A 27,447-nucleotide genomic window follows, 5' to 3' on the forward strand; every position below is an offset into this window, starting at 1 on the left:
ATCAAAGAAACGGTTCAGAAATTTTTCTAAGTCTCGTCTAAAATCTTTCTCGGCAATCGATATATTGTGATTACATATTTTATAATAAAAAGTTTTTACCTCTTAATACATTGATATGCATCTAAATTTTTGTTTTTCTAAGCACTTTCAAGATATATTTAGAAAATTTAAATATTGCAAAATAAATTAACATCACCACTAAAAGAGTTGATAAATATCAATATTAAGACTTCTTTATATTTCATTCATTTTGTTATCATATCCATTCATTAGAAGCATGTGATAAAGTTAAAAAAAAATTCGAGTAGTCTAAGACTTAAAAGAAATGAAGTTTTATGATTTCTGTATTAAATTTAACTAAATTTACTTTACTATAAACTGAATACACTTTGAATATTCTGGTTAATTTCAAATCTTTTTTTGCAATATTTAGCTTCTAATTAAAAATTTGAATTATTGATATTGTATTTTAAATGGTTGTTATTTGTACACAATGTTATAATTTATAACTTACATAATATTATAAGGTTTAGAAAATCATTTAATAAGCACAAGTAATTGATTTTTACTTGAACTAACTTTTTTTTTCTTATCAAAATTACTAAACCTTAGGAAACTGAATTAGTATGTGAATATACTACTCACTTTTCTTTCTAGCAAATAACTGCAGTTTTATAAGACAGGCCTAGCACACATTAAAAATTATCGTTATCTAACTTAACTATGATATAAAAATTTACTAATTTCTATATATTTCCTATTTAAAGCCAATTTTTTTTACTTTCTAAGCTAATAAAACTATTCAATTTTTGAAAATATTAAGAATTCAAAATCAAACACAAAATTTGTTTTTGACTTCTTTACATCATTCTCAAATTCTAAACTAATTCAATATGTTCACAAATGCCCAAAATGGCTCCCAATTATCCATTTAGTATCATAATATTTTTATAAATGATTATCAGTAAAGAGTGCAGTCACAAAATTTTTTCCATTTTAGATTTATATACAACATTCAGTTTAGCCAAATACTGTTTAAAAATTACATACTGTACACATCAAAATGCTTTTTTTTCTTTACTTTAGAATTCATTTAAATGACAATAAAGGAATATTTTCCTTGCACATTGATATGAATATCCATATGAGATTTTATCTTACTTCCCTTTAATATGAGGATATTGTAATATATGAGTGCAAAAACTTGGAAGAGCTATATTTTAATTGGAAAAATTAAATATTCTTATGAACATTTTGATAAAAATCACACACAAAATTTAATGTAAGCTAAATATAAAGCATTTTTTACATGCAATAAATTACCAAAATGCACCATACACTAACTTTCAAAATCTAATACTAAACTTAATAATACTGCATAAACAAACACTGAGTTTGTAGATATTAGAGAAATAATTATTTTTATTTTTTGAATACCAGATCTGGCATATGTCATGCAACATACCCAAGATGTGCTTATATTTGGTTACTGTGAATAACATAAAACGAGGACGTCACTCTCCTAGAAACATCACTTATCAAGTTACCTCAGCCTACATGAAGGAGTCTCAGCTCCAGTGGTATAGAGGTAAAGTGTTTGCCTCTCACCTATCTGATGAGGGCTGAAATCCTACTGGAGACAAGATCTCTGAGTGGATGTCTACAGCACAGCTTTCTTGTTTTCCAGATTATCAGGTCATTTCAAGACCTTGTTAAGAAATATCTTGTGTTTTGTACAGTTTAGCACAGTTTCATTTTTTGCAATAAAAAGCCACATGAAATTATGCAGTGCAGAGGATTTGCACTTGCATAATAGAGTAATAGTAAAAGGGCATCTTTTGCCAAATGTTGTTCAGTTAGTCCATTGGACTCAGTACCCAATACAATTTTCAAGTACTGCCATATTTGTATAGTTACATGGGCCCATAGGAAGGAGCTAAGTTTCCCAAAGTATTTTGCATTTTCTGGCTTTCTTTGCTGTTCTCCGGAGAAACTGTAGAACAGCAAAGAAAGCCAGAAAATAAACCTATCTGTATGATTTATTACTTGCAGTTTTCCTACTGTAACATAGAAACTGGACTGATACCGTTTGTGTTTAGAAAAAAACTTACTTTTTCATCTCCAGAATATTTGGAAGATTTTGTGACTTGCAATTGAATTAAATAAAAGTAAACTTTTTACGGAAAGTTTTGCATGAAGTTTTTCATTTCAAAGTGCCATATAAACCACCCATATTACCCATAACATACAACTACCAATATGATAATTTGGAGTCAAGTGTATTTACAGAGTAAAACCCTAATTTTATGCCGACTCCAAATCACTATTCTACCCCTAATCATTCAAAGGTTACTTTTCCTATCACAACACATCTTGGTTATGTTGTGCAACATATACCAGACCCAACATATTCAGATATATTAAAATATTTGCAATTAGTTAAATCAAATTTAATTGCAAATGTTTTAATTATTTGATTAATTAAATGTATAAAGGTATAGTTTAATACATATAGAATCCATCTGTTGCAACACAATTTTAACAGATCACTAGATTCAGTATATTTTAAAGTAAATGGTATAGTAGTAATAAACATTTTGAAAATTGTTGACAATTATAAGGATATAAACATGACAGATTTATGGAACACTAGGGCTTACTTTAATATTTTGTTTCAAGAATAAAAAATTCTATATTTTTTAAAACTAAATACATATTGAACAATAAACTAAAATTATACGAGTTTTTAAGATTAAAGACCAACAACTGCCGAATTATCGGGCTAGCAAATGGCTATAGTAATAATGGCTATAGTTTTTAAGATTTCTATGAATAAACAAAAAAAAAATGAATTTTACAGATATAATTTGAGGAGAATAAAAATATGCAGTTTAGTAATATAAATTAATATTACATAAACATTAATATCAATTACTATTACGGTAATTTTATTTTTAATAAGTATATAATGAAATACATAACTCCAAAATTTATTACAAACATCAGAATTATAATTCTCTCTTGTATAAATTGTTTTAATTAATTTATAAAAATAAAATACTTGAGTTTATTGATAATTTCTAATTCAAAGAATGGAAAGTGGAAAAGAAGTAAAACATTTCTACAATAATATATATACCAGACATGGGCAAATGCGGCTCTTTTTGAGTTACACACGGCTCTTGCTGAAAGTGTTAATTTCTGCTTTTTATTATTATTTTGACAATTTTATTTCCACAATTTTGTGAAAATATGAAATTATATACATGTAATATTTAGTAATTTATTTCCAAGTTGGTGCAATAAATTAAATTGACATTTCAAATCTATTCTTTTAAAACAAGTTCCCGACCCGGATGGGGGACATCCTATCCTTCCCTGCCTTACCATACTATCCGCCACGACAGTACAGAACTGCAGCTCCCATGCATTTTGCAAAACCTACATTTCAGCTCCCACTGAACTCTTGCTTGCCCACCTCTGATATATACGATAAATATATATAAAATTAAATTTGCACATTTTTAATCATTCTAAAAAAGCTTAGACATTTAGTATATTTTAATGTTCACATTTTTAGATGGAATTTAAAGATTCTTAGTTAGAAATATTTTTCTAAAATCAAATTTTTCAACAGGATATTGTTTGTTTATAATTCAAATTTTAGAAATAATTGCATATAAAATTTTGTATTATATTCGATAATTAGAATGATAAATATTTTTTGATTATCGCAAATCTCAAATTATATCTGTAAAATTTTTAATTTTAATAAAAATAAAGTAAGAAATAAATCAATAATTTCTATTTTCACATTTAAAGTGGAAAATTTTACTAAATTACGATATTTCAAACAAATAAATCTTATTGTTTTATACATATGCATACATATATACCACTTATAACGATAAAAATAATGATGTAAAGTTATGTATTTATATTTATGTAAATTAATCCAGAAATGTTATCTAATTTTATTGCAATAATCTAAAATTATAATTAATACAATAAGGTGTTGATGTTTGAATTATTAGATCAGTAATACTGATTAATAATCATTTTATTAAATTTTTAAAAGCAGAAATTAATAATGCAGTTTCTGAAATGGAATGCAATAAAGTAACAAAAAACAACAATAGTATGTATATTTATATTAAAAATAAAGAATATTTAAGTAATAATATATCTAAAATATCTTTGTACCTTCTAAAATTATATAAAAATAATAAATTTGTTCCTAAATTAGCATCTTGAATTAAACAAACAATTTAACACACAAATATGTAAAGTGAATAAGAAAAATAAGATTTTCTTAACTGGAAGATTTTTTCCCCCTTTGGAATGTATTTTTATCACTTAAATTATATCACAAATTTTTTGTTTTCAAGGCTTTTGATACAGCTAATCTTTCTGAATCAGTAAAATCTAAAATACTTTCAATTGCTTTCAAGTGACCTTTGTTATCTTTCTCTGTTAGAAAATAATACATTGCATCTTTCAAAAATTTTAATGTGTATTCTGAATGACGATCTCCATTTCCTTTAGCTGCCTGTTTGTAGAGTTCGCATCGATACAGTTGTTTTGTCCTTTCTAATTCGTGTTCGGTATGATGCAACTGTTGTAATAATTCAGGAACAGAGACCCGTTTGGGTGCCGTGTGGGCAAATTCAAGTACTTCATCAGCATGTTCGAATTTTGCTGCTTCTTGTCCTTTCCTTTAAGCATTAAAATTTTTTATATTAATTATAATATTTTAAAAATTAATAATTTAATCATTTCATATATTTATACTGTAAGTAAGACATAAAGGAATCATTTAAAATTAAATTATTTCTTAATATTTCTTCAAAAATAGAAGTACAGTCAAACCTTGGTTTTCGAACTTAATTCATTCCTAAAAATTATTCAAAAATCAAAACAAATTTTCCCATAAGAAATAATGTAAAATGGATGAATCCATTCCTGTAAAAAGGTAAAAAAAAATTTTTTTTTATAACCTTTTTAGCCATATTTCATGCATAAAAATGCCTATAAAGGCAATATAATATATCTCTATCTATTCTATATGGTATATATATTAAAAGCAAAATGTTCTGTCACTTGCCAACTGAAAACAAAACCAACACTTTACAAAGAAGTGCTATAAACAGACTCAAACTTTGACTGCCAAGATGAAATATAATCAAATCAATCAAGATGGACAACAAGTAATCTACTTTATCCATACTTTTTGAAATACTGTTTCAATTAATTTGATTTCAGTTTTAATTTAAATTTAATTTATTTATTTTCCATGTAAAGGCCAGTTTTAATAATTATTTTATTAGATTTAGTTTAATTAACTGGCTACCTAGTATTAATAAATATTAATATTTACAGAATATAATAAATTATTTGACAAAAGTTTATTAATATAACTTAAGCATATTTAAATATGAATTCTTGAATGCCATTTATATTATGCGAATGTCAATTAACTCAGTTTTTATTAATTAATTTGATTTAAATTCAACTGCGATGCATACTGAAAAACAAATAGTATCCTTCCCACATGCGCATTGAAATGTAATTTAAATAGCAATGTCATCGATGATTTGTATTGTGATGCAAGGCAATCTTGGTGCCACTAACTTCTGAATTGGTAGTGTTGGTCAGTTGACTTTCTTTAAACAGGAAGTATAGGAAGTTGATCATCGGTGGCTGGCTCTGCCGAGTAGGTTGTTTGGCAACAGAGTTATCATCCAGCAACTGGGGCAAAAACGAGTTCAAAATTTTGTTTGTAAACCAAATTGTTCGAAAGGTGAGGCATTCAAAACCCAAGGTTTGACTATACTCAACTTCATAAATATTTTAATTTAAAACCCACTATATTTTATAGAAGTCAAAGCTTTATTTCTAGATTAAATATTTGTTCATGCTATCATTTGTTTCTAATATGTGCCATTATTATCATAATATAGGAATTATTATTCCTATAATTATAAAAACATTCTTATATTTTATTTATTTCTTTTGTAAATTCTTGTTATATAGGATGACCCAGATCACTCGTACACTCCTTTTAATTATGAAGTGAAACGAGTTTTATCAAAAATCCTAAAAACTTTAATAAATAAATCAGGTACACTGTGTTGAATGGCAATATTTTGAACTCCCAGCACTAGTCAGAAATGGGCTATCCAGGCCAAAAGTCAAATGTTTTAAATGGAACATGTTACTTTTTTATTTTAGATTTGGATTAAACTAAAAAAATAAGACAATTTTGTCTCAAACACTTTTCTGAAAACACTCTACTGACCATAAAATGATCTTGAAAGTGTTATGAACTCTTCTTGACAAAACATTATTACAAGCTGTTTCATCACAATATTTTTCAGCTGGCTGAATATTCAGTGTCAATAAATGTGTTTACATTTTCGTTTTCAGTTATACACCTATTAAGGTATGAGTGATTTATGCAGCCCTGTCCTACAAAGTTCTTTTTCAAGAAGAGTAGATGTTTGCATCGATTAGAACAGTGTTCATTTGAATAATAGTTAAACAGTGCCAAATAGGTTATGCCAGAATAGTTTATGCAAACAAAAATATTATGTAACAGTAGTAACAATTTTTGTTTGTTCAGCATCAATTAAATATGATTATTGAACTAACATTCTTATTGTTTTGACTAAATTGACAATCTGTTAATAAAAATATCTTGTAACATATGATACTTCATTTTTTTCAGTATCATTTTTCTCTGTGCATCACACTTTCAAGATAATTTTATGGTCAATGTAAGTGTTTTCTGAAAAAAATATTTGATACAAAATTGTCTTATTTTTTTATTTAAGATTCAGATAAAACAAAAAATACCATGTTTCATTTTAAAAATTCAACTTTTAGCCTGGAAAGAGCATTTCTGACCAATACCAGAAGTTGAAAATATCACTATTTGATAGAAATATCAATTTATTTATCCAAAATTTTTAGAATTTTTGATGACACTCACTTCCCTCCATTTTAAAAGGGGTGTACAGCTGGTCTGGGTCAACCTGTACATTAAACACAGTTTAAAAAACCTTTGTATATCAAGAACAAAACTTTAATATCAAAAATACTGTATTTTACGGACTATAAGACACACTTTTTTCTTCGAAAAATTGCCTCCAAAATTCAGGTGCGTCTTATAGTTTGTAGCGTCTTATAGGTATTTAAAAAAAAAAATTGCTTAAAAGTTAAGGTGCGTCTTATAGTCCGTAAAATACGGTATATATGTTATGGACAAAGTGATTAATATGGGCATTATAAATAATGACCAACAAAATTGGGCATCGTAATAAATTTCAATAATTTATCAAATTGACTGGTCATTATGAATACTGCTATCACCTAGTCAGGCAAAGTGATGATAATACGTTGAGCAATGGTCATCTGACATACGCTAACCAATCAGAGCTTAAAATTTGGTACTAAACACGATAAGCATGCGCAACTCAGAGTGCCAATTGGCTAGCATATGTTGGATGATCACTCCTCAACGTATTATCATCACTTTGCCCGACTGTGATAGCAGTATTCATAATGACCAGTCAATTTGATAAATCAATCAATATTTAATCACACTGTGTGCCCTTTTTGGTCATTAGTACTGATCTTCAAAGAACATAAATGACCTGATGTATATTAGTATTAATTGAAAAATGTTAGTTGGCATATATGTTATGGACAAAGTGATTAATCGGGCATTATTCATATTGCCCGATTAATCACTTTGTCCATAACATATATGCCAACTAACATTTTTCAATTAATACTAATATACATCAGGTCATTTATGTTCTTTGAAGATCAGTACTGATTCAAAACATTAGTCAGTACATATCTTTTTCAATGTTTTGACCCAAGGTTTGGATATAAAATGGTGTGTTTACTGTACTATTATCCAGTGAGTAGCAGTTGTTAAGTTGGCATCCTGTATATTTTTTAAAAAGTTGTTCTTTGTTATTCTTTTTGAAAATTTTGAATTTTAATTTTTTGTTTAGATCTGAAGAGTAAAGCAACTCCGAAAATGTTTAATCCAGAAATAAAGCTTTGATTTCTACAAAATAAGAACAGATTTTTAAATTATTTCTAGTAATTATTCTAAAAAATATTAAACATAAATATGATATCAGAAAATATAGAAAATAAAATTAAACAAAAAGTTTATGTAAAAATAATTCTTGAAAACAATTGAGAAATTAAATAGCAAGTTTTCTATAATTACAAAATCAATTGATCTCTTTTTAAAAACCAAATTTTTCTAATCAATTGTTTTTTTAGATTTCTTGAAGAATCACCAACATTTACAAGAACTGTTCAATTAATTTTAATTCATCTAATCAAGAATATTTACGGATGGTATTCATTTATAATTCATCTTTTATATAAAAAAAAGCATTCCAATCATTTATGGTTATCAGTGTAGGAAACTATTCTCATTTTTATATTTTAGTTCAGTTTACTAAGCAACTTAACTATTTCTTGTGAAAATATCCAAATAGTTTTTACTATAAATATTGAAATTTAGAATACATTTGTCAATGAAAGCAAGCTACTTGTTTTCTATATTATATTTGGTTTTCAAAATTCCAGATATTTAATGAAAAATGAGTAACATTTTTTACATATTTATTTATTTATTTATTAGAAACCATTAATAAATTGAAAAAAAACCTATATACTACTCTGATAACTGCACTTGTACTAAATCATCACACTATTACTCAGATCTTTAAAACACAGAAAAATTTCTATCTATTCATTCTAGGAGTATACAAAATACCAATCAAAGATAGTAAAATTGTTCTTCATTGGAGCTACCAGAAGGTTACTAAAAGCAAGAGTATAAGAACACAAAGACAGAATTCAGAAAGTTGACCCTAATACTGTTTTAGCAGCAAATGTGATTTCTGACTCTAGCTTGGTTTCAGTTGGAACCAAGCACAAATAATTCAGAAAGTAAGAAGTTGACAGCAAATCAGATATAAAGAAGATTAGCAGATTTATAAAACAATTTGAAATGAAAGCAATAAATTACAGAGAATGTAATACAATTTCAGTTAAGGGGTGTTTGGAAATGAAAGAATCACTTAAGAAAGCAATATATAAACATAGTTATATGATGCAAATCATGATAAAACCTTTAAGTATACTTGTCGGGATATACATGCACCTACAGATATCACCACTTTAGGTGGGAGAGGAGAGGAGAGTTGTCAGTATGCAGAATAAAAGAAGTGAGGCTCTTGTTCTGTATATATGTCATTACTATGAAAACATTTCAGGAAGAGATCAAAAGGCGACTAGGCAACATTTTATGCCTGGAAATATCCAACAATCAACTATTAATTGGATATTTGACAATTTGAAGAATGTGTAACTGCGGAGTATCAAAAATCTAAAGGTCAGTCTGAAAGCATAGAAACTGGTAGTTACACAGGCAGTGGAATACCTTTTCAAGCAGGACCCTGAGACATCATTGAGAACAGTGGCTGCTAAACTTGATCTTGCAGCAAGTATCCTATATGACATAAAAGTAAATAAATTAGGCATCACTGCCCACAAAATGGAACCAACTCCAAAGTAGAATCAGGAGCAGGAACATAAAGCAAAAACAAATCACTGAAAATATGTTCAGCTGTGTACCAAATGGAGAATAAGAGTGCAACTATGCAGATGCGAACGAGCAAGAATATGTGGCGAGAAGCGATAAATATCAAAATGAATGTGCGAGAAACAGAAATTTGCTCTCGCCAGTGAAAGGAAAACACGCACAAGCGAGAAATATTTCTCGCTTGTGCATGTTTTCCTTTGCGAGAACTATATCGCTTGCAACCTCTTGCTCACTACTAAATTCACATCTGCATAGTCACACCCTAAGTAATGTAAAGTAGCCCTTGTAGATGGTGAGACAACTGCCCTGAAGACTTAAAATGAGTGCCTTGAATAAAATTCTACAACCACCAAATTACATTGGGCTACTTTTCTATGATTATATTTAATTACTAAATAATTTGTGACTAAAGAGAGGTATTAGGCATCATATACCTCAGAGTATATTAAAAAGCATTTGATTTTTTTTAGTTCTATGTGTAGTACTTATATTATTAGTTGATGTTTTAATGACATTCTCAGTTTTTATATCACTAATTATTATTATAGCCACTCCCTGACTTATGCACTATTTGACTTATTTAAATTTGATTTTTATATAAACCTTTGCTGGCTGATGCAAACTTAATAAAAATAATAAAAAAGCTACTTTTACTCTTTTTTACTCTTTTGATGCCAAAAAATATTTTCTAGTTTTTCAAACAATCTTCAATAGAAAACATTTACAAATTTCTTTTATTTTTGTTTTGTTTAACCATGCTGATATACTGCTCCACACTTAAATGGCAAATACTGTCTCCTCCTCATTTTGTTTGATTTGAAAATCATTAGATCGTTAATTAATTTTTGTAAATAAATTTAATTTTATTTAACTTTATTTAGTAAATTAATTCAAAATATTATAATTTAGAGATTTCAACAGCCTATTAATCCTTAACTCCTAAATTATACAAGCTTGACTCTGAAAATTGTTAATATGAATTTTCGATAAAGCAAACTAACTATTGTTCCCCCAGCAATTCATACTAATGAAAGTTGACTATTTTGATTACAGGATGTTTGTACTGTCTCTTGCTTTTTTAATTATACATTTCAAAGTACCCTATTATCATTTTTTCTGCATAAGAAAAAATTAAATTAATAAATCTGTTTACATGTTCAATAAACAATGTTTTTGTTTCAATCAAATTCAGTATGCATAGTTTTGAGTGTTGTTTAAGCATTTAAGACAACTCCAATTTATGTAAAATGCCGTGGAATGCAACCTTTACATAAGTTGAGGATAACAGCATTTACAAATTTCCTTAAAAGGAGATTTAAAACCTTGACTTTGTCAAGGAGCTGTTAAATTATCTAATATATTGAAAATAAAATCTTGAGTTCAAAAACATTTCATAAAATAGAGATAAAGTTTTAGAAATAGTTTAATATATCTATTATATACAGCTAGTTTATAATTTCATACAGTTGAAGAAAACGCAATAAAATTTTACATTTGATTTAATTGTATAGGACAAAAATATTAATATCATCTTGACAAATTTCTTCAATAAGATATTTATATTTTATATTTATTAAGATTTTTTTATATAAATAACAAAGGCAAATATTTAAATGCTATTATTATGAAACAGATTTTGTCTTTGCCTTCATTTTTATATATAAAATTGTCATCCTGAAGATTTATCAAAAATTATCATCATGTTGTTGGATTGTTTCCTACACAGCATTATATACCAGTGTCTAGTGCTCTGCTGGACCAAGTCAAGGAATAACTACAAGAAAACAAATGTTTTCTTTATTGTTGTTTGTGTGTATATCTGTGCTTAAGAATTTCCTATTTAACATGTGTTTAGTATGGCAAGCTTCTGTAGTATGATGTATGCGCTTCTGAAAATCCTAATGTTTTGAGACTTGTAAAGGTGTATGTGGGATGACACTTGTACAAAAAAGGACTATTAGTATAAGTATCTTATCCATTCTCAATAGATGTTTTACTTTGTGGGTGAGTTCAGTACTTACTAATTTTTTCAGTGTATGAATTTTGTTTGTTGTAAATGTTTGGAACAACTATATCTATTATGTATATGATTTTGTTTTGTTTGTCAATAAATGTGATGCCTGTCCTGTTGTGATGTATTCTTTTGCTTGTTATTATGAGTCAGTCACAGTATATTTTGTGTTGTTTTCTACGACCATCTGAGGTGTGTATTTAGTAATATGGTTCCTGGATGATAGAAGTTTGTGCTTGTGTACAAGCTTTTGATGTATTATATATGCTGTTTAGTAGTAATGTAACTAAGATGTTGCTCTGGGTGATCTGGGAGGATGTGTTTACTGCTCAAATTGTCCAGTATTAGACTGATTTGTAAACAAATGTTCTAGAATGCTCCCAATACATCTAGGACAAAACTTTGATAACAAATTCAATATCCAAACTGTAATCTTTCTTCTAGAACAATTCATGGTCATGTAATATAAGTGGTTGATAGCCGAGCATTCATTTTATTTTAATAAAAAATGAAATAATTGATTGATATTGAAGTATTCATCTTAAACAAACCTAAAATGTAATTTTAGATTTGTTTAAGATGAATTTTTTTCAGTTTAAAATTAAATTTAAGAAGACAGAAGCTGTGCTTGGATTGGTGGTACTATAATTTCATTCATTTATTTTCAGTTTAAATATGGTTCTTGATGTGTGGAATCACAAACCATTAGGGTCATTCAAATATAATAGATTACAGATCAAGATACCACTGAAAAATATACTAGTAAATAATGTACAGTGGTACCTTGGTACTCGAACATAATTCGTTCCAGAAAGATGTTCGAGTACCAATATGTTCGGACTCCAAATCATTTTTTCTCATTACAAATAATGTAAAATGGATTAATGCGTTCCAATCCCCAGTTGATTCGCTAGTATTTTTTATTGTTTCTTTATTCTTTAAAATAGTCGATATCGTCGACTTAGCCATAGAATATTGGACAGCGAGATCCGAAACACGCACTCCATTTTCGTGTTTAGCAATGATTTTTTTTTCAGTTCGATTGTTGTTCTCACTGTTTTCCTTTTCACTTGACCACTTTCACTTTTATTCTTCTTGGGACCCATGTTTAAGGGCTAATAAATCAAAAGAAAAGGATGCTAATCCAAAAAATATAGCACAGCGTAAGTTAATGTTCATACGAAACAATGACTGTCTCGTAAAGACCAACAACTGCCGTATTATCGGGCTAGCAAATGGCTATAGTAATATTAATAATTTAAGATAATTTGGTACTAGAGTTAGGCGTTAGGCATCTCTTGCAAAATTTAATAATTAGAATTTTAATTAAATAATTTAAATAAATTTAGGTTTAACTGGACTGTCTCGTAACTGACCGCGTCGGCATCGGCGTCGACTTGGCGGGCTTTCCCGTTCGAGTACTAAAATTTTGTTCGGGAACAGGGCATTTTTATTTCGAAATTTTTGGTCAGGTACTGATTTGTTCGGGCTTCGAAACGTTCGAGTACCGAGGTATGACTGTATTTTATCTTTAGTCTAGGAGTTACTTAGTACAAGGTCACCAGATTCTTCTCTGGTCATAGGCAATAAGAAAAAAAAATTCACCAATTTTTTAAAAATTTGCCTCACCTTGGCCCAGAAAATATATGAACAAGCATTTTTGCAAAATAAAATTTAATCTTAATGTCACAGTGGCAGATCAAATATGACATCAGCATGGGAGTGTCTAAAAACTGGTGACAAAATATGGCATGAAGGGGTAATAGTCAAAAGGATTTAAAATTGGTGACATCATATATGAATGACCTCCTAATGTATGTTTTTAATCTTTGCCATGCAAAGCTTATGATTTGTCTGCTTTGATTGTGCCTGTAATGTACTTTCTGTTGTATGCAACTGCATTGCATCAGAATAAATTAATGTCTGAAAGTGTTGATTCTGTTTGAATGCATTTTGGCAATGTGTGATAGTGTAAGGTTTTTCCTTTGTTTTGATGCACATATTTTAGATATTCATAGTCTTTGTATGGGATGTAATCCTATTTATTTAGTGAATGTTTCTTAAAGATGTATGAGTTTTATTATTATTAATAATAATAGTACTAAGTATAGAGATTTGTATTAAATTATTAACTTTCAAATAATTATATGTATTTTAATCTCAAAAACCGTTTTAATTATATTTGTCTTATATATAAATAATTATGTATTCTAATTTAGTATTTAAAACATTTTCAATCCATGAACTGAAACCAAATTAGCATTAGCAAATTAAAAAATATAACCCTAATAATCTATCTTCTTATAAAGATAACACTGTTTTTAATCTAAAAAATAAAACTAAATTTAAAAAAATTATTTGCATTTCAATTAAAATATATAAATGAAATTTCAGAACAATATAAAACGTATTTTTTTTTGACAGAAGCAATTTTAAATTATTTCTTTTCTCCCAATAAACAAACTACACTACAACAAAAATCATTAACTTTTTTCAATAACAGTTTAACTAAGAAGCAAATATATAAACTGAATAAATTTTTATCATATAAAAAATTTTGTTGATATGTTTCCTTTAATAAATTGTAAGTAAAATTTATGTAATTTTTGGTCAATAAAAATTTTCCTATTGAATTTATTCACTTTGTAACACACTAATGAATACATATATAATATTAATTTTAATTTTAAAAACTCATATTCCAAAAATGCTTTATTTGAAATAAAGCAACATTTCTCTGATTTCAGACAACAGACAATTATTATGTAACAATTTGCATATTTTATTAATTTTATGGAGTATCTATAAAATTAATAAAACATTAACACAAATAATTCAACAATTAACAATAATTAATTTAATACAAATATTATTTTTTTAAACAATCAAAATTTATATACAATAAATATTTCTGATATATTTGTATTGACAGAAGTTACTAACACTTGCTAAAACATTGTAGCAGTTAATATTAATTTATATATATTTATATTTCATTAGCTAAAATATTTAATCATTATTGAAATAGTCAATCAAGTTTAAACAATATTCATTTATAAAAATTTATAAATTTCTATATTCTTTTGGATATAATTGAAATATTCAAATGGTTTATATGATTAACTCAATCTGTTATTTATTCCAAAAAGATTTCAATTTTTTATGCAACTATATGTACAGATAATATAATTATACGACTGTGTATTTTCTAATTTTAGTTCTAAATAATCGTATTACAATACAAATTAAACAATTTTTACTACAAATTTTAAAGATAAGCTAGTTATTATTACTTATATTATTTAGACTTGACACCAAATAAATAAATTGATGAATCTCATTCCATTCAAATATTTTATGTAGAGCTTTATATTATACATTGTTATAATGAACTATTATTTAAATTATATTATCTGATAATGATCACTAAAAGTGATCGAAAATGTTTATTAAATGTATTGCTGTTATATGGGTTGATTATTGACAACAGCCTGTTTGAAATTAATTATACATTTCATTGAGAGAATTAACTAAATTCAGACATAGTTCAATGCAAATTATGATAATTCAGTCAGTTAAATTTATGATTTACCAATAAATTAATTTGCATTTTTAAGAAAAAGAAACACAGAGAAAAGAATTAGTAATTACAGTATATATTGAATTAGAAATCTCCCCTTAAATTATTATTGAGAGAAGCAATTATTACAAATAAAAAGATTTTAATTATTTAATGTTTTGATTTGTTTTGTTTGCAATAACCACTTCTGTCAAATGAATGTGATTAATAACTTATAAGTGAATATTGTTTTGCTTACAAATAAAGTTTATTACCTATACATTTTCAAATACATTTGACTATGCCATTCTTCTTGAGCAGCCATTTCTTTTTTAAATTCTTCTAATTGTAATTCTAATTGTCTTATTTTATCTTGGGCTCGATCAAATGCAGGTCTTAGTTCCATATATCTAAAAGATAAAAACAAAGAAATATTTATTGTTGTCATTACAAGCAAGTTTTATAAATATATTTATAAAAGTTTTAAAACTTTAAAACCACAAAATGAAATACACAGTACATCATTCAAAAGAATACAATTTTATATCTATCTTTAGAATACAGAATACATATCCCAATTGTCATGCTGAAATTTATCATGCAATAAATAGAGTTAAAAAGGATGCAGCTACTATATATTCAATGCAGGAAAAAATTAATAATAATAATAATAAATTTTGAAAATAAATTAAAATACTTTCAAAATTCTACACAAATTAAAATTTATAAACATTGCCAGGCATTCATTCATAATCATCAACAATAAAAAACAGTAGATGCTTTGGATAGGTAATGCCATGCAAATTATGTACTTACTGGGGAAGAGGCGACTTGTGCGGCTGTGTTGTTGATTCTATATGTACAGTTTTCTTTCTGCTTGCAAACCTAAGACGAACACAGTCCTAGCTGTCAACATATACTTTACACCTACAGTACATAGCCATCAAAGCCTATTTTGTTTTTAATCCATTTAACTATAGTACAACCCTGCATATCTGGACTGAATAGGAACACATAACTAGATGATAAATTTTAAACAGCACAAATTTATATTCATAATTCCAGATAAAAGAGTAATTCAAAACTTTCACAAATACATTTCAGTTTTTATTATTATTATTATTATTATTATTATTATTATTTATAGTTAACTGATAAAAGAAAATGACTAATGATTAAAATTTTAGATCTGAACTTTAAATTTTACAAATTTTTAAAATTTATTCTTTCATTAAATAAAAATAAATAAATTCAGATACAATTTTATCTTCACTGAATAATAAATTCCTATAAAATAGAGATGCAACTTTGTTCAGTTAAAATTTTTATATAATTGTACAGTTTCACCACTTTTCTAATAATTAGTTTATCAATGTAAAAGATTTTATATCATCAGAGTTTAATTTATGCATATTAATTCTTTAAGGATGAAATTCTATGGCAAACAATTGCCAGATTTTGCTATTAATATATGTGGTAGTCACAAAATAAAATTTTTCATAAATTTATATTAAAATGTAATTTTTAAATCTTGAAAATATCTATAATTTGGAAAATCATTTAACAATTAAATCTTTACTATAATAATGCAATATAATTTAAAAATACATACACATGCACACTTTTGTATTCAATATAGAATTTGATACAATATTTTATGGTCAGATTTAGTTAATCATATCTATGCAAGCATGTATTGAAATAACTATTTCAAAAAGGTTTATATTTTTCTATATGCATGCTAAATGCATAAAAACTATGTTATGAAAAATTCTTTAATTTGTGAAAATAAAGCTAATGATAAAACATTAAAAATTATGCTAAAAATCAATTTTCTATTGCTTTGAATATTTAAATGTTTATAAAACACAAAAAGTTAATTTCAACTTCAAAATTAAAGGTATTTTTAATATCATTTAAGATTTTAAAAAGTATTTTCTTAATTTTTTCAAATGTAATTCTTCTCTATTTATTTATATACTGTATTAGCATTGTAATTGCATGTGCAGAGTGTTCCAAACGGAAAACGAAAGAATTTCTTTGGCAATTTTTAAAAAACTTTTTAACGTTCGGTAACTCCGCCGGTTTGGAAGATCTTAAATCTGTGCGACTGGTGGCGTGTGTTGAGGAGCGAATGTGCTAACTGTGCGACTCTCGGCACGTTTGGTTGTTTGGACGCTGGTACAAATTGACCCATATTTAGGGCAAGTCCAGGATGGGGACGTTGCATGTGTCCGAGGTCATTGTGAGGAGCGCTTCCCAATAAATGTAATCCTCCTATTATTACAGCGCTTGAGCAGCGTTGTTTCTGACCATAGTGGGATGTAACCTTGCTGTAGAACTTTTCTGGCCAACTTTGTGGTTTGTCTTCATTTATATCCTCCTGATGTTCTGCGAGACGGCAAACGAGCATTCTTGTCGTTGCCCCTATATACGTCTGTTATTCTTGTTATTGGATTTCCTAGTCACACTGCATAAACCCCAGATTTTTCTAAGACACTGATTTTATTTTGGTCGTTACATATGCTCCTCCGTAAGCTGGGTAGGGGGTTAGGGGAAGCACAAAGCCGTACCTCCAGAAAATACGGATTAAGATAAGAAGTATAGATAAGAAGGATTACATTTATTTGGGAAGTGCTCCTCACAATGACCTCAGATGCATGCAACGTCCCCACCCTGGACTTGCCCAAAATATGGGTCACTTTGTACCAGCATCTAAACAAGCATTGTAATTGCTTGATAATATTGAAATGAAATGAATGCAACTTCTAAAAATAAAAATAAAACCAAAAACAGACATTACACTTAGTGTTATTAGAAATAATAATAAATGTATTAATAAGTAATTACAAAATTGGCTTTAATTGTGATTAAGATTAATCAATATTCTTGTAATTAAAGTCAAACAGAACAAAATTATATGCGTAATGCAATATTTTAGCCAATTCCAATATATACAGATTTTAAAAACTTTATAGAATAAAATATTGCAACAGTAAATTATCTAATTTACAATCAATATATATATTTAAAATTTCTAATAAAGTAATATTAATTGAAAAATCTATAATTTTAATAACTGTCTTCAAAAGAAATTATAATTAATATCTAGATTGTGAAAAACTACAAAAATTACACACAGACTAGATTTATGTCTAGACTGGCATACAGTTTAAGTAATAAATTTTATGCATAATATTTGATATTTTAATATTTTAATTTTAGTAATTACTATTCTATTTAATTGCTGGATATTAAGGAAAAGTATTTCTGAATGAACTAAAATGAAAAGCTTTTCTATTCCTAATTATAATTTTTTCCAGATGCAGCCAAAGCATAGAGAAATATAGTTTTGAATAATTTACAGAGATAATTTTTTAAACCTTACTACAAAATATCATTTATTTGATATCTGAATTTAACAATTTCTTATATTTTATAATGAGTGAAATCTTATATAGATCAAAAATTCATATATTACTGTATATACAATTTATCATTTAGCAAGAAGTGTATTACAATGAATTGTAATACACTTCTTGCTCAGTGACATAGCGAACATAACTGGCGCCCGGGGCACGACACTTTATTGTCGCCTCCTATCCCCTCCAGAAGCACATATAGTTTGTCTTGGAGACCATTTGGGTGCCACTCGCAGACGGGCGCCCGGGGCATGATACACCCCCTTGCCCCCTCGCTACGCCACTGATCACGCTGACAATTTTTTGTGTTGATGGCAATGGCATAGTGTGGGTGTCAGCTGCCCCCTTATTTATATATCTCAATTTAAAAGACTAAAATATACAGTAATTCTAAAGAACTTTTTGGCAAGAACAATCATCATTATTGTGTATTGTACAGGTGTATTGTATTATTATTATTTATTGTGAAGTTTTGCCACCCCCACTACGCTATGCCACCGGTTGATGGTTTGATCTTGAATCATAATTCCTTCTTTCTCAAGACAAATATACACATACAAAGAACAAAATATTTCATATTTAAATTCAAATTGTTGAAGTCCTTTAGTCATATTCCTGTAACTAGTTTTTATGATGTGAATAGTGACCTCTAATTAATTTGTCATCTGCATATCCAACTATGTGACTAAGGAATAATGTGATGAGGAAAAGCATTCCTGAAGTGTATCTGTTTATTGTTGTATAGGTTCTGTGTGTATATAAAAATTCTTTTCAACCGTAAGCAAGAGAAATTTAATCTCTCAATATATTTTTTATATATAACAACATCAGGAGTGTTTCTATTTTCCTTTATATACTACAATAAACTCAAGCAGATTATATATTCTTATGAAGTTATATTATAAAAATATTTTATTCCTTTCCACTTAAATATGTTCAATATTCAAATTATATATATGAAGATCATTTAATAAGTCATGGTAACAATATTTTTTCTTCAAAATATGACAGATTCTAAAAGTAAATACAAAAATTTAATTGATGTTGTCTCTAAATCTTTGCACAAATTTGACAAAACTAGTTATAATAGGCCTGTCAGTGATGTCATGAAGTTGATGTTGCACATACATTTGGCTGGCCACGAGGAAACTAAAAATTACGAAGCAATATGAGAAACTTAATGCCAAATTATAGTATGATGCAATAAAATGACAACTCACCTTATCAAACATCCTTTAAAGTAGTCTCTCATGTATTCCATACATTTTCTCCAGTAAAATAGTAGGGCCATAATTCTGTGGGCCAATTTTTCCTAGTCATGATAGTAAATCCTGATGACAACATGACTAAGAAATAACTTAAGTTTTACGATCATAAACAATTACCAACACTTTCATGCTTGAAGGGTTTTATAAAACTTTTGTTGGTCTTGGTGGTGCGGGATGATGCCATTCTCCCGATTGCCATTTTAATTCTGACTCTTAAAGCAGTGACCATTCATAACAATTTAAGGCAGAAAGTTATCTCCATTATTATAATATTCTAGAAGATTCTAACAAGTCTCAAGCTTGCCATACACATACTATCAGATCAGATCAAATTGGAATGGTAAGAATTTTTTAATAATAAGTATTTAAATGAAATTTGAACATGCTAATTCAAATCAGATTGCAAAATGTCACATCAATCAAATCATATCAGAATCTATTTTCAGAGGAGGAATATTTTGACTTATTCTAAAGGAAGTTGTCAGGCATGACGACAACTTCCTTTTATTTGCATTATTCATTGCACACACATGCTTGTTCCTGTTTGCTAAAAATTTTTTGTTCACAATTGGTTGTGTTTTATTATTCAAAATGATTGATGACAAGTTAATAAATTTAATTCAGCAGTATCCAAGTATTTGCAATATTTTACCACAATTAACACTGTCAAGAAAGAAAATGCATAGGAGGAAATATGTGAAACTTTAAAAATGGAAATTATAATTAATAATACTTCCGACCTTAATGTGCAGACAAAAATTCGTTTTTGTTCATAAAAATGTTTCAATTCTGCCATTCCAAACTGATCGAATGTAATATGTGCAGCAAGCTTCATAATATGTTCACTTCTGCATATTCATCAAGATTTGAGAGCAAACTTTTTTATGTGATATTTTTGTAAGAATGTGATGGACTGTATTGATAGTAAGATTAATCTTCGCTTCTAAATTAATGCAGCTTTATTACTGATCAATCTCAAGGCACAATGATTGCAATTGACAAACTGTTAATTGTTGTCAGGAGACACTATCTACATTGCTCATCTGCCATTCAATATCTTTCCCTTTGAAAATATTGCATCATCATGCAATTGTTCAATATGGAAAAGCATTGTCATCTTTGGCTTCTACTAGTTCCTCATTATACTGCTTTGCAGTTAATCTACATTTAGCGGCAATTTTTAGATAGCTTTTCTTCTTCAAACAAGATGATATTTTCAGACTCAAAACTCTGAGGTGTTCTCAAGAGATGCTTCAGTTGATCATATCATTATGACATTACTGTTGTATGCAACAATTTCAAATTCATCTAAAAAATTTTGTAATAGTTATTTTTGCATTTATGCTTCTAAAATATCTTACATTTTTTGAGATAAAAAAAATAGTTGCCATGACTTATGAATGACTCTTAAAATACTTGTAACTTAAGTCACACAACTAAATCTTAAGTAACATGTTTTTAATTTGTTTATATTCCATATATTTATAACTACAAGTATTCGAGATTCTAGTAAATATTTCTTCTATATATTCAACAATGAATTCATTTTAGAATTAAAACTTTTACAATCTGCAGAATTTATTTTTTCCAGAAAAGCAGTGAAATTTTTATTAAAAACTAAAATATATAATTTACATTGCAATCTGAAGCTTATCAATGAAATATTTTAATTATAGTGGAAAAGTTAATGTACAAGGTTTGACAATAAAGTTCCAGGACTGATGCTGGTACTCTGTTACTGCTAATGACAGAAAAATGTTTAACATGTCAGATTAAAGTTTTGATATTCCTCTAAGTAAAGATTTGGTAAAGAGAGCATCAGTGCCTTTCAAAACATCAGTCATCGAAAGCACCCTTCTTCCCATTGTCATGAATTCCCACCTGGAACAAAGAGCAAGCATCAAGTTTTGTTGTAAGTTAGGGAAATCAGCAACAGAGACTTATGAAATAATCAGAACTGTTTACCATAAGAATGCCCTATCTCATGGTCATGTATTTTTTAATGGTACACCCAATTTTGCAATGGACGTTTGTGATGACCCAAGATGTGGATGTCTGTCAACCAGTCGTTTAGAGGAGATTGGAGCATATTTACAAAGTTCTTGATCAAATACTGAAGAGCATTCATCGTGTGAGACCACACTTGTGAGAACGCAGCAGCTAGATCCTCCTGGATGATAATGCTCATCCTCATTCAGGCTTAATTGTGACAATTCTTAGTGAAGCATGGGGTCCCCAGGCTCAACCATCCACCTTATTCCTCAGATTTGGCTCCTGCTGATTTCTTCCTATTTCCCAAACTTAAACTGGCACTGAAAGGACAGCATTTCAGAACTGTTCAGGATATCAAGAAACCCATAACAGTACAACTTAAGCACATTCTAGAGAATGACTTCAAAACCAGTTTTGGAAACCTTGTGAAGTGGACAAAGCTGTTCATTGAATATAAGAGAGACTACTTCGAGTAATCCTCACCACAGTTTGTTGCAGTAACTTCAACTTTCAGGTACCAGCATAAGTCCTGGAACTTTATTGTCAAACTATGTATATATTAGCAAAAACAGATTAACTTCATATTTTTTTATGGAAACAATATTTTATATGCTATATGAAGAATTGAATGGATTAAATTTATTCAAATAGATTTGCATATTATATTGAACATATTTTTACACTTATTTCTGTATTAGATGTTTTACTTTTTCAAATAAGCAAGATTAACTTAGAATGTTACTGTAAATTTAAAAATTTACAGTAACATTCTAAACAATTACTTAATATATTTATATATTTTACAAAAGATTATTTGTAAAGAACAAGCTCATTTTTATTTACAATAAAAATGAACTGCTATAAATTCAAAATCAAATAAACTGGACACTGAAATATAATTCAAACCTTTAACTGCTGATAAACATTTATAATTAAAAATTTAAATCCTGTAGTTCTACAACAAATAAGCTTGAATTACTAACATGTGATTTAGTTTTAAGTTAAAAGTTGCTCATAATATATCTATTATATTTACTTTATACTTAATAAAATGATTAAACAATCCACCTATATTTAATAGACAATACTGATAGAAAACATATTTCGATCATATATATATATAATATATATAAATAAATATTTCTTTTTTAAAAAGTTTAAACATTTTCATGTCATATGTTAACAGGTCAAACCTTGAAGTTCTAGAATTACAGGATTTAAATTTATAAATTAACAATAGCTATTAAAAATAGTTGAAAATGTTAATTTGTTCTAAATATCTTTTTTTCTGGAAATAAAAACCTGAAGTCATAAATTTGAATCTTTTGTATTTGAAGCAAGAAGTATTTTATCAATTAGGATTTTTAGAATTTATTAATCATCTTCATGTACATCAAAAATTCCTGTTTACTAGAAAATCTAAAATCAGTTTCAAATTTTAAAATATTTCTTTTTCCTTAAGTTCTTTCTTAGAATTTTTAATTATTACCACCAATTATAATATATTTAGAAATAAAAAATTTTAAAAAGAAATTCCAATTAAAATCTGAAACTGCTTTTATGATTTATAATAAAAATTGTCTATGTACGTGAATTCCAATGAAAGTAAATGAACAATAGATTGCATACAATACTAAATGTTTTCTTCAAAGTCTGACATTTCTCACCTACTTAAGCAATTTGTGTGTTCACAGCAATAGTTGCATAATTTCAGAGAATTATCAACTAGTGGAACAAATGATTCTGACTAACAATCAAAAAACTCTTGCAAAGTTTCTTTAAATAATTACATTGTAAAATTTAGTTTAAAAAAAATTGTTTTTTTTTTTTTTGTTTTTGTTTTCTATATTCTTAGCTATAAACTTCAAATTAAAACTGACATTATATTCAGTTTACTTGAATACTGTTATTTTTACCTTCAAACCTGTAACTTTTTTATTGCATATAAACTGCCAATTTCAGGTTTTCAGCTATATTTTTGACTTTATATTATTAAATGTAAAATTATAAAAGTTAAATAAAATCATCTAAAAATTAAACTTAAATCTATAACAAAATATTCAAAAATCTAAAATACTATTTTAGAGAAATACAATAAAAACAAGTCTTAATGACAGATTTTTTATTAAACTAATTAAATTTAATTTTTATGCTAAACTCTTACTGATATATTCATAGAATTTCATTTTATTACATCATATTCTAAAACAATTTGAACTTATAATATGTAATAAAATTAAACAAATTGATGTTAAAAGCTTATATCTAACATTATATTGAATTTCAATAAAAATTTAATTTTTTGCATAATTATACAATATCATCATTGAAATATAATTATGCAGTTATACATTATCATTATAATTATGCTGTATAATTATAAAATATCACTTTGTGATAACCAAGTGAATTTCAATTATAAAGCAATTTTCTTCCGATTGTTATATTTTAAAAATGAATGCTTTAATCAGTGAAGTTAGTTTGTTGTCACATTGATAAATTTACATTACTTAATATATATATTTATATCAATAAATATAATATAATAAAAAACTAATCAATAATCAATTCATTTTATGCTAGATGGATTTTAAATGATTTAGTATTCTTACTGTTTGCTCTATTCTTTTAAATAGAGCATTTAACTTCATTTCTGTTTATACGAAGTAGATTTTAATCTGCTGAATAAAAAATACTCATATATATATATTTTTTTTTCTTAATGTCCTCCTTAAAATATATACTCTTTCCAACTAATGAACTATTAAGAAAAACAGAAAAGAATTTTAATAGAGCAAATTTATTCTTTATGGTAGACTACAAATAATTACTATGTATACATAAAAAACTAATTTTAGTTAAGAATAGCAATTAGTATATATTAGAAAACGTATAATCAAAAATACAGTCAAAACTTCAATTTGGTACTGCCATTTACTTGTATGTAAAATTGGCATTAAATCAAGTTTGGAATGAAGCTGAAGTACATGAAACAATAATCATTTGTAATAATGAATCTAAATGTAAGTTCGAGTGCAAGTGTTTTAAGTAACATGACTCGATACAATGTCATTTTCAATGGAAACAGCATTGTTATCACCAACAGTTAACAATTTACAGATGATAAAGGATTCTCTAATATTAAGGAGAAAAATTCAGTTACGTATTCATTGGTACTTTATAAGGAAGGCACTACACTTGAGGTTTGACTGTATTTATATCAGTATTCCAAATTAAAATGATGTATTACTTAGAATTAAATTTTTAAAAAATTATGAAAGAATTTAAGAATCATTATTCTTTATCATGCATTTTTAATAAATAAAAATAGAATTCTGACTCAAAAACTAAACTATTCCAAAAACAGCAGTCACACAAAAATATGATACAATTTATTTATTAAATCCACAAAATTTTACTTCTACACATTAAACTGAACATTTATTTAAAAGTTATTAAATTCCATCTCCATTATTTATGAAAACTGCAAAAATTTAAATATGAATAAAAACTAACTTAGTAGTAATTCACATTATAATTATATACTCTTCAAATGTAATGCAAAATACACACACTCATTATTAATTACATCTATGAAGATTGCAATGATAATCTATTCATTTATATTTATACTATATGCAAATGATTACTATAGGACTATCCATTGACAACTTTCATATTTTTTAATCTGTAGTATAAAAAAAAACAATACCAAAAAATTAAAAAAAAATTATATACCAGTAATTTGAATATAAACAAATATTTTCAAATTATATATATATATCAGTATTTCAAATCAAATATATAATGTGTACAATCAAATACTTTAAATAAATACAATATTACAGATTTAACAATAACTGACCTATTTTAACAAATTAACAGGTTCTCTTACTTATGAGTGGTTTTTCTTTTGAAATAAATGCACAATTTATTATCTGGATTTTGAGTCCAGACAAATGGGGTTGTACTGTAGCATGGATAAGAATTTTAAAAAAATCTACAGTATCAAAATGAATATCATCCAAAGAAAAGTTACTTTTCTGAATTATTTTCAATTAAATACACATTTCTCAAGTTTTTAAAAAGTATAATTTTAATAATGAATAAATAGTAGCTGCTCAATCCAGTTATAGAAGTTTTAAAAAATACTTAAATTTTTTCCAATATTTTAAAACATTTTTTAACAAATTTTACAGTTCTTGGATATATACTTATATGAAATTATTTTGCATAAGTTAAATTTTAAATTATTTATTTATTTTTTTTTTTACATATTTGCAAACTAAAAAAGCTTTTATATTTAAAGTACAAAGGAATTGCTACAGTGCAAACAAACATTCAGCCATCATTCAAACAATAAATGGAATGAAATATTCATTTCATTTCCACCATATATACATTACCAAGCTTACCATAAAAACATGCACATGAACAAACCTTGCATTAGCATCACTTAATTTCTGCAAAAGATTTTCCACTCTGTCATTATATTTCTCTTTCATTTCTTGATATTCAAGTGAATGTAGCCGTTTCATTTCATCCATTTCTCTTTGATGATCAATTAATAGATTTTCTCCTCCATCAAACATCGATATGTGTTTTGCAGTAAAACTATTTGATCTTCTAACAGAAATATTTCTTTTCTCAGCTTCATTTGATAACATTTCATTCTTAGTTTTTGGTAAATGAGTGCCATCTATTCCATTATAAAATGCTAACAATTTCTGAAATGCTGCTTTACTAATTTTCTCTGCATTGTGTGTTTTTAAACTTTCAGGCTTTGGTGATTTACAGGAATTTAATGAATTATCAATAGGCATATCAGAATTTATATTCTCAGAATTTAATCCTTTTACATTCTTATTAATTGAAAAGTTATCATTTGGATATTCGGAAAGATCAGTCAATATACCACTATCCTCTAAACAGTGATCATCATTTTGTGATGAACTAGATAAATAATTTTTGTCTTCAGAATATCTATTACAATTTTCATTTATGTTTGACTGTTCTTCAATGACTTCTAGATTTGGTTCATCTTCAATCACTGTATCCAAATGTAAATCTGAAAATTTAACCTAAATAAAAATAAATTTAATAATTATTCAAACATTGATATTTCTTTAAAAATCCTAGTAATTTTATTTAATCTATTACATGTATATAATTTTCACACAATATAAATTACAGTTATAGTAATTTGACTTGCATTTATAATATATAATAATTTGACATGCAGAATCCTAAGAATAAATTTAAAAAGAATTTTCTGTTTAGAGCCTCTCTCAAATATTCATTTAAATAATTATTTGTCAATATCATTAAAATACTATATATAGATTAGTGCTAAATACTAGAAATTTTCATATCTGGGTACTCATGTTTTTTACCCAGATACCACAAAATTTGGATAACAGTGTTTCTCACACTGTGATTTGCAGATCTCCCAGGATCTGCAAATGTTAGTGAAGGTCTGAGTTCTCAGAAGAAAGAAGCATGCTTCTCTTAACACTTACCTTTATTAAAACTACCACTAAAATTTAAATTTAATATAT

The 27,447-nt window shown here is 26.9% G+C and overlaps 1 protein-coding gene across 3 annotated transcripts in view; it reads right to left on the reverse strand.

The window, feature by feature from the left end:
• Positions 1-4,009: 4,009 nt before the first annotated feature.
• Positions 4,010-27,447, reverse strand: part of qtc (quick-to-court) — a 66,047-nt gene continuing 42,609 nt past the window's right edge. The window contains exons 3-6 of one of the 3 annotated variants that reach the window (XM_067264915.1): positions 26,330-26,970; positions 16,024-16,092; positions 15,483-15,617; positions 4,011-4,715 (exon numbers count right to left, since the gene is read on the reverse strand). In XM_067264915.1, coding sequence (XP_067121016.1) covers positions 4,367-4,715; positions 15,483-15,617; positions 16,024-16,092; positions 26,330-26,970 — 1,194 coding nt within the window. In that variant the 3' untranslated portion in view covers positions 4,011-4,366. Of the gene's footprint in view, positions 4,716-15,482; positions 15,618-16,023; positions 16,093-26,329; positions 26,971-27,447 lie in introns of all 3 variants that reach the window. The other 2 variants (XM_067264916.1, XM_067264917.1) reach the window with 2 other exon arrangements.

This window comes from Centruroides vittatus, unplaced genomic scaffold (genome assembly GCF_030686945.1).
Source record: "Centruroides vittatus isolate TY-2023 unplaced genomic scaffold, ASM3068694v2 contig_199, whole genome shotgun sequence".
Taxonomy (NCBI): domain Eukaryota; kingdom Metazoa; phylum Arthropoda; class Arachnida; order Scorpiones; family Buthidae; genus Centruroides; species Centruroides vittatus.